Source organism: Mytilus edulis, chromosome 10 (assembly GCF_963676685.1).
Source record: "Mytilus edulis chromosome 10, xbMytEdul2.2, whole genome shotgun sequence".
Classification (NCBI taxonomy): Eukaryota; Metazoa; Mollusca; class Bivalvia; order Mytilida; family Mytilidae; genus Mytilus; species Mytilus edulis.
The window spans coordinates 78,953,068-78,974,139 of NC_092353.1; the positions used below are offsets into that span (position 1 = coordinate 78,953,068).

Genomic DNA, 21,072 nt, shown 5'->3' on the forward strand with positions numbered 1-21,072 from the left:
ATCAACCCCGTTAGTTGCAAATTCTACAACCCCGCGCGGAAAATTACATTTTAGACAATAGAAACTTTACCGAAACCAGCATTATTATATTGAGAAACTGACAAGAATATGTCTCATATAGTCGATTAAGGACCTGAGATTGATAAATGATCGGTTTCTTCAATACACAGATACAGTACTAGATGCGGCATTAACAATTCTCAATAAGGAAAATTCTTCACTTTATTATTATTTTGTACGTTTTGAAACCAACTCGTCTTATTTACACTTCGTCTAAAAATTGCATGACTAAAAATAAAAATATGTTATTTCCAATTAAAGATTCATTAAAGGCATATAAAAGAGCTTTCGTCAGATTGCACACAAATACATAAGATTATACATAAATATGAATATGATTAAAAAGGACATTATACATGTTAAAAGCACTGGTACGAGACGAGATATTTGTAGTATGTATGTACTCAAACAGTGTGTGTATATTTAAAATAAAATCTCGTACCTGTTATGAATAAGATCAGTTAAACCGTTCTAATTCGTAACCCCGGTTAGTCCAGTTCTAGTCATATGCATACAGTTGATGACAAATATTTACACAGACTACACATTTATTGTATACTGCACAATGTACTGCAAATTATATATATTAAATAACGGAAGATTTGATTAGTTTATTATAAAATTAAACGTATAAACAAATAATATCTACATACAGACTGTGTGTTTGCCGGAACGCTTGGGTGTATTATCGATCTACAGCAAGGATTCCTTCCTGAAGTTAAAAATATATTATCGAGCTGCGAGCCAGAAAAGGTAAATGGAAATTATTTTTTAATAACTATTATATGTATTACCTAGAACAAGGATGTATTTTAAATATAAGGTTAATTTATAAATGGTTGCCTATAATTAACATGATTAATCCCAGTGGCAAATATTACATGCATATCTACCTCTTTAAAGGTAAAATGGCATACTCACTTTTTTGGACCAGATAAACGTTGTATGCTAGACAGGTTTACGACCGCAACGTCAACTGATAAAGATAGTTACCATATATCACATGGAAGACAGATTTAATTCATACTTACCTTCAGCAGTTTTTCCCTTTCAGTCTTTGTTAAATTGGCAATTTATTTTAATTTTGCAGAATTTGTTCATTTAATAAATGTTTATTTTTTTTTCTGAAAATCTTATACCCGCGAGCCTTAAGGACCTGAGATTGATAAATGATCGATTCCTTCCTTACAGTACTAGATGCGGCATTGAAAATTCTCAATAAAGAAAATTCTCCACTTTATTATTATTTTGTACGATTTGAAACCAACTCGTCTACTTCGTTTAAAAATTGCATGAATAAAAACAATGAAAAATAAAAATATTTTATTTCCAATTAAAGATTCATTAAAGGCATAAAGAGCTTTCGTCAGATTGCACACAGATACATAAGTATAATGATTATGATTAAAAAGGACATTAAACATGTTAAAAGCACTGATATGAGACGAGATATTTTTAGTATGTATGTACTCAAACAGTGAATGAATATTTAAAAACAAATCTCGTATCGTACATGTTATAAATAAGATCAGTTAAACCGTTCTAATTCGTAACCCCGGTTAGTCCAGTTCTAGTCATATACATACAGTTGCACTTAATGACAAATATTTACACAGCCTACACATGTACTGAACACTGCACAATGGACTGACACAATTGTATATAAATAACGGAAGATTTGATGAGTTTATTATAAAATTAAACGTATGAACAAATAATATCTACAAACATATTGTGCTTTTGCCGGAACGCTTGGGTGTATTATCGATCTACAGCTGGGATTCTTTCCTAAAGTTAAAATATATATTATCGAGCTGCGAACAAGAAAAGGTAAATGGAAATTATTTTTTAATAACTATTATATGTATTACCTAGAACAAGGATGTATTTTAGATATTAGGTTATTTAATAAATGGTTGCCTATAATTGACATAGGAACTAGTACATGCATATATCTACCTCTTTGGACCAGATAAACATATATATGCTAGACAGGTTTACGACCGTCAACTGATAATGAAAGTTTCAATATCACATGGTAGACAGATTTAACGCATACTTGTAATTCAGGAGTTTTTCCCTATTATTCTTTGTTAAATTGGCAATTTATTTTAATTTTGCAGAATGTATTTTTGTTTCAAATAAAGAACAGGTTAAATTTTTACCCTGCTCAGAACTACAATCAAAATTCTCAAAAAAACATGTAGTTGCTTATAAGTAAGAATCGTACAATTAGCCTTAAATTTTTAAACTTTTTATACCTTTAATTGTATTTTCATATACCTGTAATGACAGAATGTTGAGTTCAGTTATATCAACGATGAATATCCAGGCAGTTCTAATTGGTTTAGTAGTTGTACTTGTTGTATACAAACTCAGACAAAGATGGAAATATAATCTGCCTCCAGGACCAATTTGCTGGCCTCTGATTGGAAGTTATGAAGGTAATAACATTTTTATGGCCTCTGATTGGAAGTTACGAAGGTAATATCATTTTTATGGCCTCTGATTGGAAGTTATGAAGGTAATACGATTTATTTGGCCTCTGATTGGCAGATATGAAGGTAATATCATCTTGCTGGCCTCTGATTGGAAGTTATGAATGTAATATCATCTTGATGGCCTCTGATTGAAGATATGAATGTAATATGTTTGCTAAATATAATAAACAGCTATGTTGAGTGACTTGCTGTCTTTAAGCCTTAAAATTATAGGTTTCCTCTTACCTGAGACCGATTGAAATTCATAGATCATAACCTAAAAACTATTTTCTCATTTGTAAAGAAATGCTATTATAATCAGCCTATATTTCTACTCAGATTAAAGTTAACGTTTTACCTGCTTGTCAACCGGTTTGCAGCATATCAGAAGAACACGGTTCTTATTTTGTTCCCTTTCCATAACTTTTGTGATTAGATTGAATTTATTTTCTGTATAAGTATTTGTGTTTTCTGCCTAAGTATTTGTGTATTATACCCAAGTATTTGATCGTTTTGTCTAGGTATTAAATATTTTGGTATACTTGTTTGTACAAATAAAAGATTAATGTGTAGTTTTCTTCAATTCTAGTTATCCAAGCCAAATTTCTACATGAAATATTTGTAAAATATGCGAAAAAGTATGGACCAGTGTTTACTGTTAGTGCAGGTTAGTAAAACACAGTTTGAGAGATATAACAGCAAAATGCATCGAGTGTGTAGGTAAAGGTTATATCTTTGGTAAGCTGGCTTGCAAATGAATCGTGAAGTCATTATTAGGTTAGGTATACTACCCTTCTTTCTGAGGAGTCTTGTCCTACAGACAACCGACAGATTGGTTATCTGTTGGACTAGTCCATACTCTTATAAGAGAATATTATAAATAACCTAATAATGACTCCACGGTTTAGCTAGCAAGGAAGCTATCCAATGATATCACCTTTTTAACTACACACTCAATGCAATTTGCTGTAGGAAAACTAAGAGCTTGAAATACCTAGGTTAAAATAGTGTCAGTTAAGGAGAAAATGGTGACACTGTGTTTATAGATATAATTTGAAATGTTTATATATATGTATCCCTGTATACTTTATTTCAGGTTTTCTTTAAGAATTGAATAACACAAACATGATAAAGATCGATGTTTCGAATCAGTATAGTTTGAAAATCTGATAGGATTTAGAACATCAGAGTAATGAAGAATAATGACAAATTGTAAAATGGTAAATGGAAATGGAGAATTTGTCAAAGAGAAAACAACCCGATCATAGAGCAGAAAACAACACAAGGCCACCAATGTGTTTTCAATGTCTCTAAATAGGAAAAGAAAAGAATATGCCAATTTAAGATAAAAGGATTCATCAAATTTTGCAAAAAAAAATATATTTTCTAATTTCCAAAATGAAAAAATTTATATTGAAAAAGTAGGCGAACATAACACTACAAACACAAAATATCAGATAAACATACAAAAAACTTGAATCAAGTTGGAAATATATTCCCAAATAAAAAACAAAAGATACAAAGGATACATCGTAGAATTGTGCAGGACGTCTTTAATGATAACTCAAATGTTTATTCCTGTTAAATATTATCACATATAACACCCTTATTTTTCTATTGGGTAAGAAAAAAATGACAACTATGTACAGAAATCTATTTTTACAGGATCTGATCATATGGTTGTTTTAAGCGATATCAAAAGCGTCACAGAAGCATTGGTCAAAAGCAAAGCTGATTTTGCTGACAGACCATTCTATCATTCAGGTATGTGTAGACTAGATATTGTCATACATAGATACATAGACCAGATACTGTCATACATAATTTTGCCCCAGAATCGGACCTTATATAAGTTATATATGCAGATTTTGGTATTTTATGGCCACCATTTTGGAAAAAGCCGCCATATTGAAAATGCAAGGTGGGTTTATAGCTTATATGTTTTGAAATACCAATAACTACTACCATGCCAAATTTTGTGCTTTTATCATCAAACCCACAATTTTTTTCAGCAATCAGCCGGACGATAAGGGCATACTGCGATACAGTTGTGATATCATGATAAATATTTTACGAACATTTGCATTTGACATATGTAGCAATTCAAATCTGTAATAGAAACATACCTTCGTGTGCTGCTTTAAGAGATAATAGAGGTAGAAACATGAGACATTTATTCTATTTATTTTGAAAATTTCATTGATTATAGGTTTTTATAAAATTTGTGCAAATAATTTTCGTACATGATAAAACCTAATGCCAATTAAAAAAAAGTGCAGTTCATGTACTCGTTTTAAATGTATATCAGTTTAAATCATGGTAAAAGTATTATATCTTTTATCTGTGAGAAATTTCGCTTTCAGATCACATGTTAACGGAGGGAAGTAAAGATATAGTTTTTGCTAAATATACACCAACATGGAAACTGCACAGAAAAATTGCTGTAAAGGCATTAAGGTAGGAATTTGATTATTTGAATCTTGTAAATAGTTTTTTTTGTATTAAATGCAATCAAAATCCTATGGTACTGACTTGATAACTATTCTTCCGAGGTTTATCACTACTTTTGAGATACGCTAAATATAGTGCACTAATCATAACATTCTCAACATCCTATCCATGAACATTTCCAGAACATTTAAAATCGGAATATTTGGTCAGATATTCAAGTAACAAAATAATGTTATATTGTCAAGTAAATTACATAACTTGTTCAAGGTGCAGAAATCTAATATCCGTTCTAAAATATCAATGTTTCATTGTTAAAGTAATCTTCTTGATTTGAGTTATCTTCATTTGACAATTCACATATTTCTTTACACTGCAATGTTTAACATTACTTTCTTCTGCAAAATTAAAGCAATCCTCAGCCTTCAGTGTTCAGGCACTAAGAATATCATTCCAATCTGGTAGTATTGTTACTGGTAATTCCATTTGATCTTCATATCTGCATCTAGAAAGTTAAGGTAGGTGGTGAAAGGGGGGGGGGCTTCTTAATTTAAATCCATAGGTTATTTTGAAAATTTGTCAAAATGAAGTTTATGTCATGCTTCTTTTTTTAAACAATTATCAAAAAGTATGGGTCACTGTGCTTTTTTCACATTGCCAGATTTTGTAAAGATTATGCATGGAAACCCCCCAAATTATATCTGAATATCTAAAACATCGGACGCATATTGCTATTGGGTTGCTATATGAATATAACCTTTCTATCAACCAATTAGTGATTATGGCCTAAAAAGTTGTATACTAGTAGTGTCGATTTTTGTCGTTCTCTCTCATTTAGATTGGTTTCCGTTATGCACCTGATCTCTTTGATGGTTATCAAGATAATGGCAGCGTTTAAGACAGACAACACATTACAATCATTGATTCCGGTTATTGCACAAAGTAGACAACAGTTATAATAAGAAAAATAAACACTTATTATTTTGTAGGCAGTATATGGCAGGAAACCGTTTAGAGGAAATTTTACATGCTTCAATGAAATTATGTTTACCTTTAATGGCAAAAGAAAATGGAGCATTTAACCCAGAAAATTACATAGATTTAATGGTGTTCAATATTCTTAATGGTGTGTGTTTCGGCAAAAGGTAACCAGTAAATTTATATACAGTACTAAGAACATGTTTATTTTGTCATTTTAGAATGCCAACGTGCGCAGTTCAATAAAAAAAAGCTCCAGACTGTAAAACATTTGAATTCAATAGATTACCTTTTTTGCAGAGGTTTATAGTTTTCATAAAAATTGAGAATTGCAACTCGTGATACTCAGTTTCAATTTAATGATAAACAAGCCTGTGGCAATTTTTTTTTGATAAGTCATCATAGATACCGGGCGTACAATTTTGTACGCAAGACTCATCAGACTCAGTGACGCTCGAATTAAAAAGGTTCAAAATATAAAGTACGAATTTGAAGACCATTAAAAACTCAAAGTTCAATTTGTTAGATTTAGCATTGATTTTGTAAATTAGGAAAGATTGAACAGCATACGATTCGAGCACATTATATCCCTTGAAATGAAAATGGAGATGCTGCAAGTGGCAAAGAGACAACAACCCGACCAAAGAGCGGAAAACAACCGAAGTCGACAAATGGGTCTTCTATACAGCGAGAAAATCTGAGTCATGCTTCAGATGGCCCATATATAAAAATGTGCACTAGTTCAGTGATAATGAATAGTTACTTTGTTGGTATGTTGGTAGCTAATTATTGTTACACGTATAAATGAAGTTTAAAAAGAAATATTTATCCGAATTCATATACTTGTAAACGTTGTTAACCTTATGTTTACCTTATCAACGTTTTTCAGTGTTGAATTAAATGATTCAGAGTTTTTTTGTTGGTATGCAGGAAGCGGATTTTTTTTTCTAAAATATAAATGAAAGTCTAAAACAACATCTATCCCAATTTCATCTAGCTAAGGCTGTAATTGTTATTTATCTATTGACTTTTTTCAGTGTTGAAGTAGATGATCCAGATTTTATGAAGTTTATGAAACTTAGCAAGAAAATGAATGAAATGACAGGAAATGGTTTTGTTGAAGATATGTTCCCTATCATGTTTAAAATATGGACAACTAATAAGTACAGAACAATCAACAACATGAATAATGAGCTCATCTCTATCATCAAAAGAAAATTCGAAGAACATGAAGAAACGTTTGATTTAGGTATGTCAACAGGTTTGATGTGTTTATACAACAATTAATACTTGCAACTGTGATTTTGATGATATATAACTTAGCTATAAAGGGAGAAAACGATACCAATTAAGAGGGCAATAAAGAATTACTATATTATATTTTCACAAATTCAGTCTTGACGATGAAATCACTTGAACTCAATTTCACATTATTAAAAAGTTAATTTTAAATCTTTACCTGTGCACTTTATTGTAGAAACTTGTGTCATCACAAAAATATCGAACGAAGAGGAAAATTCAAAATGAACAGTCCTTAATTGAATGGCAAAAATGAAAAGCTTAACTCCACCAAATTAATGGATACCAACTGTCTTATTCCTGACTTAGTACAACCAATTTTGTATGTAGAAAATGGTTGACTAAAACCTGGTTTTATAGCTAGCTTAACCTCTCACTTGTATTATATACATATTAGCATTTGTTTTATTTTTTGATTTACTGATTTTTGCTCAGTGGCAATAATTTCATTTATGTTGAGAGTAATAGCAAATTAAAATAACAATAGATAATTAGTGTTTGTTCCGCTAGATGCGACGACTGGATTTAAGGGCTGAAGATTTGAGCTGAGCGACATCTGTTGACAGCTTGTCCTCAAATTTTCTCCACGTGATTCTTTTGTCTCATATCCGGGGTTTTAAAGGACAAACCAGATGATTATTGTTATTGTAAAGTATTGCAACATGCAATCTATGGACCCACCAAAGGGTTGAAGGATGAGTTACGATATTTTACTTCAAGAGAGACAGGCACTCAACTAACATGAGACATTACGTTTATTTTCTAATTCTGACTGGACACAGCTGCAAATCTATATGCGTGGTCAGCCAACTAGACTCCCTACTTTTACACTGGTTCCTTTCACATAACCGTATTGATGTGTTTACTGGACACAGCTGCTAATCTATATGCGTGGTCAGCCAACTAGACTCCCTACTTTTACACTGGTTCCTTTCACATAACCGTATTGATGTGTTTACTGGACACAGCTGCTAATCTTTATGCGTGCTCAGCCAACAAGACTCCCTACTTTTACACTGGTTCCTTTCACATAACCGTATTGATGTGTTTACTGGACACAGCTGCTAATCTATATGCGTGGTCAGCCAACTAGACTCCCCACTTTTACACTGGTTCCTTTCACATAACTGTATTGATGTGTTTACTGGACACAGCTGCTAATCTATATGCGTGCTCAGCCAACTAGACTCCCCACTTTTACACTGGTTCCTTTCACATAACCGTATTGATGTGTTTACTGGACACAGCTGCTAATCTATATGTGTGCTCAGCCAACTAGACTACCTACTTTTACACTGGTTCCTTTCACATAACCGTATTGATGTGTTTACTGGACACAGCTGCTAATCTATATGCGTGCTCAGCCAACTAGACTCCGTACTTTTACACTGGTTCCTTTCACATAACTGTATTGATGTGTTTACTCTACACAGCTGCTAATCTATATGCGTGCTCAGCCAACTAGACTCCCTACTTTTACACTGGTTCCTTGCACATAACCGTATTGATGTGTTTACTGGACACAGCTGCTAATCTATATGCGTGGTAAGCCAACTAGACTCCCTACTTTTACACTGGTTCTTTTCACATAACCGTATTGATGTGTTTACTGGACACAGCTGCTAATCTATATGCGTGGTAAGCCAACTAGACTCCCCACTTTTACACTGGTTCTTTTCACATAACCGTATTGATGTGTTTACTGGACACAGCTGCTAATCTATATGCGTGCTCAGCCAACTAGACTCCCTACTTGTACACTGGTTCCTTTCACATAACCGTATTGATGTGTTTACTGGACACAGCTGCTAATCTGTATGCGTGGTAAGCCAACTGGACTCCCTACTTTTACTCTGGTTCCTTACACATAACCGTATTGATGTGTTTACTGGACACAGCTGCTAATCTATATGCGTGGTAAGCCAACTAGACTCCCCACTTTTACACTGGTTCCTTTCACATAACCGTATTGATGTGTTTACTGGACACAGCTGCTAATCTATATGCGTGGTCAGCCAACTAGACTCCCTACTTTTACACTGGTTCCTTTCACATAACCGTATTGATGTGTTTACTGGACACAGCTGCTAATCTATATGCGTGCTCAGCCAAATAGACTCCCTACTTTTACACTGGTTCCTTTCACATAACCGTATTGATGTGTTTTCTGGACACAGCTGCTAATCTATATGCGCGCTCAGCCAACTAGACCCCCTTACTTTTACACTGGTTCCTTTCACACAACTGTATTGATGTGTTTACTGGACACAGCTGCTAATCTATATGCGTGCTCAGCCAACTAGACTCCCTACTTTTACACTGGTTCCTTTCACATAACCGTATTGATGTGTTTACTGGACACAGCTGCTTATCTATATGCGTGGTCAGCCATCTAGACTCCCCACTTTTACACTGGTTCCTTTCACATAACTGTATTGATGTGTTTACTGGACACAGCTGCTAATCTATATGCGTGCTCAGCCAACTAGACTCCCTACTTTTACACTGGTTCCTTTCACACAACTGTATTGATGTGTTTACTGGACACAGCTGCTAATCTATATGCGTGCTCAGCCAACTAGACTCCCTATTTTTACACTGGTTCCTTTCACACAACTGTATTGATGTGTTTACTGGACACAGCTGCTAATCTATATGCGTGCTCAGCCAACTAGACTCCCTACTTTTACACTGGTTCCTTTCACACAACTGTATTGATGTGTTTACTGGACACAGCTGCTAATCTATATGCGTGGTCAGCCAACAAGACTCCCCACTTTTACAATGGTTCCTTTCACACAACTGAGTTGATGTGTTTACTGGACACAGCTGCTAATCTATATGCGTGCTCAGCCAACTAGACTCCCTACTTTTACACTGGTTCCTTTCACACAACTGTATTGATGTGTTTACTGGACACAGCTGCTAATCTATATGCGTGCTGAGCCAACTAGACTCGTTACTTTTACACTGGTTCCTTGCACAAAACTGTATTGATGTGTTTACTGGACACAGCTGCTAATCTATATGCGTGGTCAGCCAACTAGACTCCCTACTTTTACACTGGTTCCTTGCACATAACCGTATTGATGTGTTTAATGGACACAGCTGCTAATCTATATGCGTGCTCAGCCAACTAGACTCCCCACTTTTACTCTGGTTCCTTTCACATAACCGTATTGATGTGTTTACTGGACACAGCTGCTAATCTATATGCGTGTTGAGCCAACTAGACTCCCTACTTTTACACTGGTTCCTGCACATAACCGTATTCATGTGTTTACTGGACACAGCTGCTAATCTATATGTGTGGTCAGCCAACGAGACTCCCTATTTTTACACTGGTTCCTTTCACATAACCGTATTGATGTGTTTACTGGACACAGCTGCTAATCTATATGCGTGCTCAGCCAACTAGACCCCCCACTTTTACACTGGTTCCTTTCACCTAACTGTATTGATGTGTTTACTGGACACAGCTGCTAATCTATATGCGTGCTCAGCCAACAAGACTCCGTACTTTTACACTGGTTCCTTTCACATAACTGTATTGATGTGTTTACTCTACACAGCTGCTAATCTATATGCGTGCTCAGCCAACTAGACTCCCTACTTTTACACTGGTTCCTTGCACAAAACCGTATTGATGTGTTTACTGGACACAGCTGCTAATCTATATGCGTGGTCAGCCAACGAGACTCCCTACTTTTACACTGGTTCCTTTCACATAACTGTATTGATGTGTTTACTGGACACAGCTGCTAATCTATATGCGTGCTCAGCCAACAAGACTCCCTACTTTTACACTGGTTCCTTGCACATAACCGTATTGATGTGTTTACTGGACACAGCTGCTAATCTATATGCGTGGTCAGCCAACTAGACTCCCCACTTTTACACTGGTTCCTTTCACACAACTGTATTGATGTGTTTACTGGACACAGCTGCTAATCTATATGCGTGCTCAGCCAACAAGACTCCCCACTTTTACACTGGTTCCTTTCACATAACTGTATTGATGTGTTTACTGGACACAGCTGCTAATCTATATGCGTTGTAAGCCAACTAGACTCCCTACTTGTACACTGGTTCCTTTCACATCACCGTATTGATGTGTTTACTGGACACAGCTGCTAATTTATATGCGTGCTCAGCCAACTAGACTCCCCACTTTTACACTGGTTCCTTTCACATAACTGTATTGATGTGTTTAATGGACACAGCTGCTAATCTATATGCGTTGTAAGCCAACTAGACTCCCTACTTGTACACTGGTTCCTTTCACATCACCGTATTGATGTGTTTACTGGACACAGCTGCTAATCTATATGCGTGCTCAGCCAACTAGACCCCCTTACTTTTACACTGGTTCCTTTCACATGACTGTATTGATGTGTTTACTGGACACATCTGCTAATATATATGCGTGCTCAGCCAACTAGACTCCCTACTTTTACACTGGTTCCTTTCACATAACTGTATTGATGTGTTTACTGGACACAGCTGCTAATCTATATGCGTGGTCAGCCAACAAGACTCCCTACTTTTACACTGGTTCCTTTCACATAACTGTATTGATGTGTTTACTGGACACAGCTGCTAATCTATATGCGTGCTCAGCCAACAAGACTCCCCACTTTTACACTGGTTCCTTTCACATAACTGTATTGATGTGTTTACTGGACACAGCTGCTAATCTATATGCGTGCTCAGCCAACAAGACTCCCCACTTTTACACTGGTTCCTTTCACATAACTGTATTGATGTGTTTACTGGACACAGCTGCTAATCTATATGCGTGCTCAGCCAACTAGACTCCCCACTTTTACACTGGTTCCTATCACATAACTGTATTGATGTGTTTACTGGACACAGCTGCTAATCTATATGCGTGCTCAGCCAACTAGACTCCCCACTTTTACACTGGTTCCTTTCACATAACTGTATTGATGTGTTTAATGGACACAGCTGCTAATCTATATTCGTGGTGAGCCAACAAGACTCCCCTCTTTTACACTGGTTCCTTTCACATAACTGTATTGATGTGTTTACTGGACACAGCTGCTAATCTATATGCGTGATCAGCCAACAAGACTCCCCTCTTTTACACTGGTTCCTTTCACATAACTGTATTGATGTGTTTAATGGACACAGCTGCTAATCTATATGCGTGCTCAGTCAACAAGACTCCCTACTTTTACACTGGTTCCTTTCACATAACTGTATTGATGTGTTTACTGGACACAGCTGCTAATCTATATGCGTGCTCAGCCAACTAGACTCCCTACTTTTACACTGGTTCCTTTCACATAACCGTATTGATGTGTTTACTGGACACAGCTGCTAATCTATATGCGTGCTCAGCCAACTAGACTCCCCAATTTTACACTGGTTCCTTTCACATAACTGTATTGATGTGTTTAATGGACACAGCTGCTAATCTATATGCGTGGTCAGCCAACAAGACTCCCCTCTTTTACACTGGTTCCTTTCACATAACTGTATTGATGTGTTTACTGGACACAGCTGCTAATCTATATGCGTGGTCAGCCAACAAGACTTCCCTTTGGTATCTTTCGTCCCTCTTTTACACTGGTTCCTTGCACATAACCGTATTGATGTGTTTTACTTTTATAACAGTATACCACCAATGGAATTCACAAAAATCAATACACCTTAAGGAGGTAGACCTAGGTTAAGGGAAATAACTCTTAAAATCATCAGTACGTTTGTGTCAGCCATTTTCATAAATATGTTCTAAGCTTCTTGGATACATAGATTATTTCCAATCTGTTTCAGGTAAATGCTTAAAATTCATTGGCGAAACTTGACTTTTACAAACACATAACTGATTTAAAGAGTTATCTCTCTGAACTAATGTCTACCTCCTTCAACATGTTAAAAAGTACATAGTAATAAGGTCTAATGAAAAATGAAACACCAAGATCAAAGAAAGAACAAAAAGTAAAATAATAAAAATACAAAACTCCAAAGAAATTAAAAGCAGACATTAAGTCCTTAATCATGTGGCAAAATCCAAAATCAAATCAAAAGTCATATAACAAACTTATGTACAAAAACACTTCACAGAAAAACACATACACTTAGGGAAAACACAGGTTCTGATGCAGTGTCATCACTTTTATCTACAATTTCTACATGAAAAACTACTTAATCAATTTTATTTTCAAATTGTATGTGCCTTTTTTATTCTACTTATTAAGATGTTGTAGAGTTTGATTTCTTGTATGGACACTAATGTTGGGTTAAAATCTTTGTTTATCCTTCATATGTTTAACCTGTTTTTGTTTTTATGCCCCACCTACGAGAGTAGAGGGGCATAATGTTTTCTGGTCTGTGCCTCCGTTCGTTCGTTCGTTCGTTTGTTCGTCCGTCCGTCCGTTCGTTCGTTCGTTCGTCTGTGCGTCCGTTCGCCCAACTTCAGGTTAAAGTTTTGGTCAAGGTAGTTTGTGATGAAGCTGAAGTCCAATCAACTTGAAACTTAGTACACGTGTTGCTTATGATATGATCTTTCTAATTTTAAAGTCAAATTAGAGTTTTGATCCCAATTGCACAGTCCACTGAACATAGAAAATGAAAGTGGGAGTTTCAGGTTAAAGTTTTTGGTCAAGGTAGTTTTTTATGAAGTTGAAGACCAAACAACTTGAAACTTAGTACACATGTTCCCTATACGGTATGATCTTTCTAATTTTATTGCCAAATTACATTTTTTACCCAATTTCACGGGCCACTGAACATAGAAAATGAAAGTGGCAGTTTCAGGTTAAAGTTTTTGGTCAAGGTAGTTTTTGATGAAGCTGAAGTCCAATCAACTTGAAACTTAGTACACTTGTTGTTTATGATATGATCTTTCTAATTTTAAAGCCAAATTTGAGTTTGGACCCCAATTTCACAATCCACTGAACATAGAAAATGAAAGTGGGAGTTTCAGGTTAAAGTTTTTGGTCAAGGTAGTTTTTGATGAAGTTGAAGACCAAACAACTTGAATATATATGTTCCCTATACGGTATGATCTTTCTAATTTTAATGCCAAATTACATTTTTTACCCAATTTCACGGTCCATTGTACATGAAAAATGATAGTGCGAGTGGGGCATCCGTGTACTTAGAACACATTCTTGTTGTATTATTTTCTTGTTGATCTTTATTTATAATACTGAGTGTACTTTAAATATAGTTCTAGAAAATAGCTAAAACATATTGAGTTGAGAATGTTGTTAATGGATAAAAACATGTAATTTTCCTTCCAATAGATTGGTAAACACTGGTTGTCACATTTGTTGTTTTGAGTATTTTTTTTAAAACTTAACTTAAAAAGAAATGATCTCATTACTGATTTCAGACAATATCAGAGATTTTACTGATTCCTTGATATTGGCAAGAAAAGAAGCAGAACAAGAAGAGAACGAGGAAATATTATCCAAGCTATCTGACACACATCTTAGACAAACTTTAAAAGATATTTTTACTGGTGAGTTGAAATGAATAAAAGTTGTGTTATAATCTTAGAGAAATAGAAATTTGAATGCGTTTTTTTCTTTTATAAATATGGTGTTACTATTAGAGGTTAAACATGTTATAGGAGGCATATGAATGTTGAAGAAATGCCACACAGTTCTATATTTTGATTTTTAACAAAAAGAAGGGAATGTGAACTTTACATTCCAAGATATATATTTTTACGAAACTTCAAAGTACAAATCAAATGGCACAGTTTCAGCCATTAAAGGTGATTTAATGTGAAATTGCATTGTCTATTTTAACACAAGTGCAACCTACAATTACTATAAGCTCGCAAAATGCTCAATTAATTTACCTTGTTTGTCTACATAATTTTGTTTTAATCATTTGTAAATAATCTATTGTAAATGTACATTTTTATAGCTGGTATCGAAACATCGACAGTAACAATACGTTTTGCGGTACGTTACATGGCTGGGTTACCAGATATCCAGAGTAAAGTTCAGGAAGAAATAGACAGAGTTGTTGGTGAGTACTTTTAAGTTTGCTTGTGTCGTTTTCTTGCCATGTCTTTAAATAAACTGTTATTACCAATGTTATTTCAACTGATCTGGCGGAGCTTACGTTTTAATTTGCATACGGACAATCTGTCTAAAAATATGTGTGATAAGGATAATTACCGTTATAATTATTATTGATTTCTAATCACCTATCAGTGTCATCAAAGGAATTTACAAAAGAATGACCGGACACCTCATTTATGAGTTTATCATAAAGCACCTTTCTATAGATGGACTTGTTTATTATAAAAGAGGAACGAAAGATATTGAAGGGACAGTCAAACTCATCAATCGAAAATAAACTGACAACGCCTGGCTAAAATTGAAAGAAGACACACAGACAAACAATAGAACACATGACACAACATAGAAAACTAAAGTATAAATGAACCGGTTAAACTCCGCCTAGTCCAGTGAAATAAATCGAGTAATAACAAAAATTGACCCTCAACAAGCTTCAACTTCGTACTCTATTTGGACTTTCCTCTTTTTTAATTTGGGCATCGCTTTTGATATTTTTGTAAACCAAAAATGTGTCTGGCGAACAAAATTATAAACCTAGTAGATTTGATGAGAATTTTGAAAGCTTTAATTTGTTTTTTTGATAATTTGATTTTGCATGTAACACATCATTTGATTGGCGGATTGTTCTTGTCTATCAGCTAATATATACAATTTTGTCATATTACCGTGACTTCATCAACGTTTTTGTACGATTTACTACTTTAAAAGGAATAGAGAATGATATTATAAGGAGTGACAGTAAAATAAAATTCTGGCTTTTTTAAATAACCTTAAAAATGTTGTGCAACGTAGAGTGGTATTTAAAAGTGTGCACCACATTTTTTATTTTATATCTCCATAGACAGAACAAATATTACAGTCATTCTTTGAATGAACAAGATTTGTATTTAAAGTGTTCGATATATCTGAACATTTTTACTTCTGTCACATAATAACATTTTCATTCATACTTTATACGCATGTTTTTGTATAAATAAAACTTCTTTTGGTAGTAAAATCATATATCAAATTTTCCAACAGGTTATTTTGAAAGTATGATAAAATATTCTGACATTTTAACATGCCTCATCCCATCATCTTGTTAATGAATGCTTCCTTATCCAAAAAACCTAACTCCAAGGAAAATTTAAACGGAAAATTCATAATCGAAAAGAAAACAAATGTGACATTCCTAAATTATAACAAGTTTTGATTTGTAGAAAATGGGGATTAAACCTCTGACTTGTATGTCAGTCGCACAAAATGCCATTATATTGACAAAATTTCATATCTTTTACATTGAAACTAAATCATATACCAAACACACAAAAGGCATGAAATTAACCTTTTAAATGACGAATATAGTCCAAGAAATTGTATTTACTGACATAATGAAAAAGACAACAGTAGTATACCACTTTTCGTAAGTCATACATCGATCGAGAAAAAAAAACCGGATAACAAACTTAAACCGAGTAAAACACATCAACTAAAAGAGGAAAACAACAGAAACACTAAAGTACAAAAAAAAAAAAAAACGACAATGTAACACATATAGAAAAGAACTATAAGATATCAACTTCCAATGATTTCTTTTAATATATTGACTTATGGAAAGACTTTTTTTTAATTCCGTTTCTGATGTAGCTCCCTGAAAAATACAGTTATTGACACAAAAAGTTTGTAGTCTGCTTTGTATACCCAAATAAAAAGCTATCAAATTTTTAATAGGAAAAGACAGACTACCAACTGTTAAAGACAGAGAAAATCTCAGCTATACAGAAGCTACATTACATGAAGTCATGAGACTTGGTACAGCTGTTCCATTAGGTATTCCCCATAGTACACTTTGTGACACACGAGTTGGTGAGTATTTGAATTAATCAGACTTTTACAATGTTGTAGGCAGTCTTTTACCAATTTGAACATTCCTCTTTTTTTAAATTATGATTGAAGCAGACTTTTACAATGGTTGAGGTAGTCTTTTACCAATTTGATTGGCATTACTTTTACATTTGCATAAATTTTAACTATATTTGCCCGTACAAAAAGACTACGTTTACGCGCATTTATTTTACTGGTAAGTTTGGCAGTGATAGCGACAATTGCAGGCAAGACAAAGTGTTCCGCGGAAATTGTATTACGTTGTCTTTTACAGGTGGTTACGATGTTCTGACAACATAAAAGTGAGACGTTTGCATAGAAATGTATTCAAAGTAAAATTTCACCTCTTTGAACTGCTCCGCATATTACTATTATTTAATGTTTTTTTTCCAGGCGGGTATGATGTTCCAAAGGATACAACGGTTGTGATTAATCACTGGGCACTTCACAATGATCCTAACCAATGGAAAGACGTGAATAAATTTGATCCGACACGCTTCCTGGACGAAAATGGAAAACTTGGTAAGAAACAAGACAGCTGGTTACCATTTTCAGCAGGCAGACGTGGATGTTTAGGGGAATCTGTTGCTAAACCAGAACTTCATCTGATTTTTGCAACAATTATGCAGAAGTTCAAGATAACCTTACCTGAAGGAACCAATCCTGAAATAGAACTAGCTGGATCTGGTTTCGTTGCAATTCCTGCTCCGTATACAGTCATTCTTAAAGAAAGAAATGTTTTATAAACTCTCTTGACATTGAATGTTTTTTTTCTGAACAATTTCTATACTTTTAGAAAAAAATATAGACAACGCTTTCATGTCGATCCGGCCCCACGTCGATCCGCCCCATATTTAAAGTCGATCCGGCCCCAATAAAAAATATATTTATAAGGAATAAAAATAAAGATATATATTAATTGTAATTCATTTATGTTTATGAATTTTATTATAATGTAAAAGGTGAACGGTAAAAAAACGACCGGATACCTCCCAGTTTAAAATAATTTAATTGAACTATTTAGATTTGTTTTATTTCATACTTTAAATATGTTTTTGTTTAAGTGTTGCTAAGATAGTTACAAAGTACTAGGCTTTTGATTTGATACGCCATACGCGCGTTTCGTCTACATAAAGACACATCAGTGACGCTCAGATTAAAATATTTAAATCTATGCCCTGGATAAGAATATCCTTAGTATTTTGGATAATTCGTATATACAAAATTAAGTCCTGATATATATGATGAGTTTATTTACAACCACTGGGTCGATGCCACTGCTGTTGAGATTCATTTCACCGAGGGTATCACCAGCCCAGTAGTCAGCACTTTTTGTGCTGACATGAATTATCATTGATATGGTTATATAGATACATAAACTGTTTACGGAATTTAGAATTTTTGAAATACTAAGGCTTTTTTTACCTCAGGGTTAGATTACCGTAGCTGGATTTGGCAACCCGTTTAGGAATTTTGGTCCTCAATGCTCTTCAACTTCGTACTTTATTTGGCCTTTTTAACTTTTTTGGATTAGAGCGTCACTGATAAGTCTTTTGTAGACGAAACGCGCGTCGGGCGTATATAAAAAATTTAGTCCTGATAACTATGATGAGTATTTGCAAACATAATTTTTTTAAATGACCATATAGTTGAAATTCGTGTCAACATCGAAGTGCTGACTATTTGGTTGGTTATACCCTCATAACGAACGAACACCAGCAGTGGTATCGACCCAGTGGTGTTATCACAGGTACTAGACTCATAATTTGATACACCAGACACGCGTTTCGTCTGCATAAGACTCATCAGTGACGCTCATATCAAAACTATTTTAAAGGCCAAACAAGTATAAAGTTGGAAAGCAATTACCTCATCTACTGATCAATACCATGGTATCTGTACCTGATCAAATATTTGCATCATTGATTTTATATTATAATTATTAAGATACTTTCATCTTTATTTTATCATTTAATATCAAACACAACTGATATATTGAAACTACATTTTATGTAATAAAAAGAATTAAGCGTCAGATATAATGAGAATTAAATGATTTTGAAATGTATTTATTATATTTTTCGTACATAAATGACAGTGCATCATATAAGCATCTACAGGCTGGTTGGTATACATGTATCTATACATATATATTGACTGCATATTTTTTTAAATTGTAATATATTGTACATTTATTTCATGTACATGTAGCAAGTTGCACTTTAAAATATTATTTTTTTATCTATCAATACTTTATTAAAAAAAAGTATCGCCTATAGAAATAACTTTTTAGGCAACAGTAGTAAACTCCTGTTAAAAGTCATAAATCAGGGTGTTATTGATTTATTTTTTAAACTAAAATCGAGGGAAATGCATCAACTATGAGAGGACAATATTGGAACAACAGGAACACTGAACTGCACAAAACCAAACCCAACAACACCTAAACACCTGAATACATAGAAACGAACTACTTGAATTAGATAACAACTATCATATCCTGACTTGGTACAGGACACATTAAGAATAATTGATGGGTTAAACCTGGTTCTAAGGCTTACCGATCAAATGAAATATTTACATGTATTTTTCATGTGATCAAAAACAAAAAAAATTACGAGATATTTTTCAGAGCTGTCGTAAGTCTCCAATCGATGTAAGATGTTTTTTACCAGAAAATGTTTTACTATATGCAAAATTTTTTACTATACGCACTATACATAGCATTGTCGTGGCCTTTTTTAATTGTTATTTTAAAATAAGTTTATGAGTATGATTTCGTGCATTTTTTTTCTTTTCTATTTCTGACGGAACTTCATGTATTTAAAGTCCCATCTGTGACTTTAAATGACTAATTATAATACGAGCACAGTTCCTATTCCTTATGCTTTAGTCTCCTTTCTCACTTGACATTAGATTATAAATTTTATACACTATGTTCTTTTTTTTATTTTTCTTTATCCATGCCGTATTTATACACGTATGCATATATACGATGTCATTTAATATGTTTTGAACTCTGAAGTTAGAAGATGTATCGAAATTTGACAACCGTTCCGTGAAAAGGCATTGTCTGTTTTTGAAAAAATACCAGCATATAAGAACACACGATACTTTCTAGAGCATAATTATACAGTTTTCAGTAATAAAGATCTCAAAAGAGGGTGACTGGGCAATGCACTCTTCATTAACTATTTGGAGGGAAATTAATGCACTGTTTCATTGCATAGCAACAAATACCTGTTCATTAAGTCTTTCCCAACAAAAAGAAAAACAAATAGTCGAAAGCTGAATTCTGTGAAGGTGTCTGACCACTCATTCTACCCTCTTTAATTTATGTTAACGAAACTCTTCCCTTAAAAGTGCTTTTAATGTCATTGTTAACTTAAACTAACCAACACATTTGCGGAAATGAAATTTTAAATGAATGAAAAATATTAGCCACTGGACGTTAAGCAAACATTAATCAATCAATCACTCCAAGATTTCAAGAAAAAAATGGTGATTCTTAAAAATGATTATTGTTCATTGCTTTTATCCGTTATTGCCGGGTTATGTGTTTTGAATATTACTTAGTAAAGATATTCTGACTGCAGAATTCTGGTGATCTCGATCTATTTATAAGATTCTTCCGGTAATCTTAAATATTTATAAAAAAGAAGTCTCACATAAGATGTTAACTAAAACAAGGATTCGTTTAATCTCTTCAATCAAATCACCTCTTTTGCTGGTCACTTGAAAGGGCTCGAGGGTACAAAAAAATCAGCAAAAATTGAAACATTTGTTTTTTCATTTCAAATTTTATTTAATATTCTATTAGTTGTTACTTTATGATACATGTATGGTACAAAAATCAACCCAAAAACATAAATTTATTT

At 33.9% G+C, this 21,072-nt stretch overlaps 2 protein-coding genes across 6 annotated transcripts in view; one reads left to right on the forward strand and one right to left on the reverse strand.

Annotated features, from left to right (window-relative positions):
• The window catches only part of LOC139491985 (steroid 17-alpha-hydroxylase/17,20 lyase-like), a 136,498-nt gene that overhangs the window by 12,010 nt on the left and 103,416 nt on the right, over window positions 1–21,072 (reverse strand). The window lies entirely within an intron of this gene.
• On the forward strand, window positions 525–19,262 carry LOC139491989 (steroid 17-alpha-hydroxylase/17,20 lyase-like). 2 transcript variants are annotated; one of them, XM_071279998.1, is made up of 11 exons: window positions 525–813; window positions 2,356–2,504; window positions 3,130–3,207; window positions 4,206–4,304; window positions 4,904–4,997; window positions 5,978–6,133; window positions 7,004–7,215; window positions 14,629–14,757; window positions 15,171–15,275; window positions 17,042–17,176; window positions 17,588–19,262. In XM_071279998.1, the coding sequence occupies exons 2-11, from the start codon at window positions 2,357–2,359 to the stop codon at window positions 17,938–17,940; spliced, it is 1,509 nt and encodes a 502-aa protein (XP_071136099.1). In that variant the 5' UTR covers window positions 525–813; window position 2,356; the 3' UTR covers window positions 17,941–19,262. The 2 variants fall into 2 exon arrangements, with proteins under 2 accessions (XP_071136099.1, XP_071136100.1); XM_071279999.1 differs by lacking the exon at window positions 525–813 and adding an exon at window positions 1,665–1,890.

Coding starts and splice junctions, on each gene's coding strand:
- LOC139491989 (XM_071279998.1), top strand. CDS start 2,357: ATGTTGAGTTCAGTTATATCAACGATGAATATCCAGGCAGTTCTAATT. Junction 6,134..7,003: donor GGTGTGTGTTTCGGCAAAAG/GTAACCAGTAAA, acceptor GACTTTTTTCAG/TGTTGAAGTAGATGATCCAG. Junction 14,758..15,170: donor TTTAAAAGATATTTTTACTG/GTGAGTTGAAAT, acceptor ACATTTTTATAG/CTGGTATCGAAACATCGACA.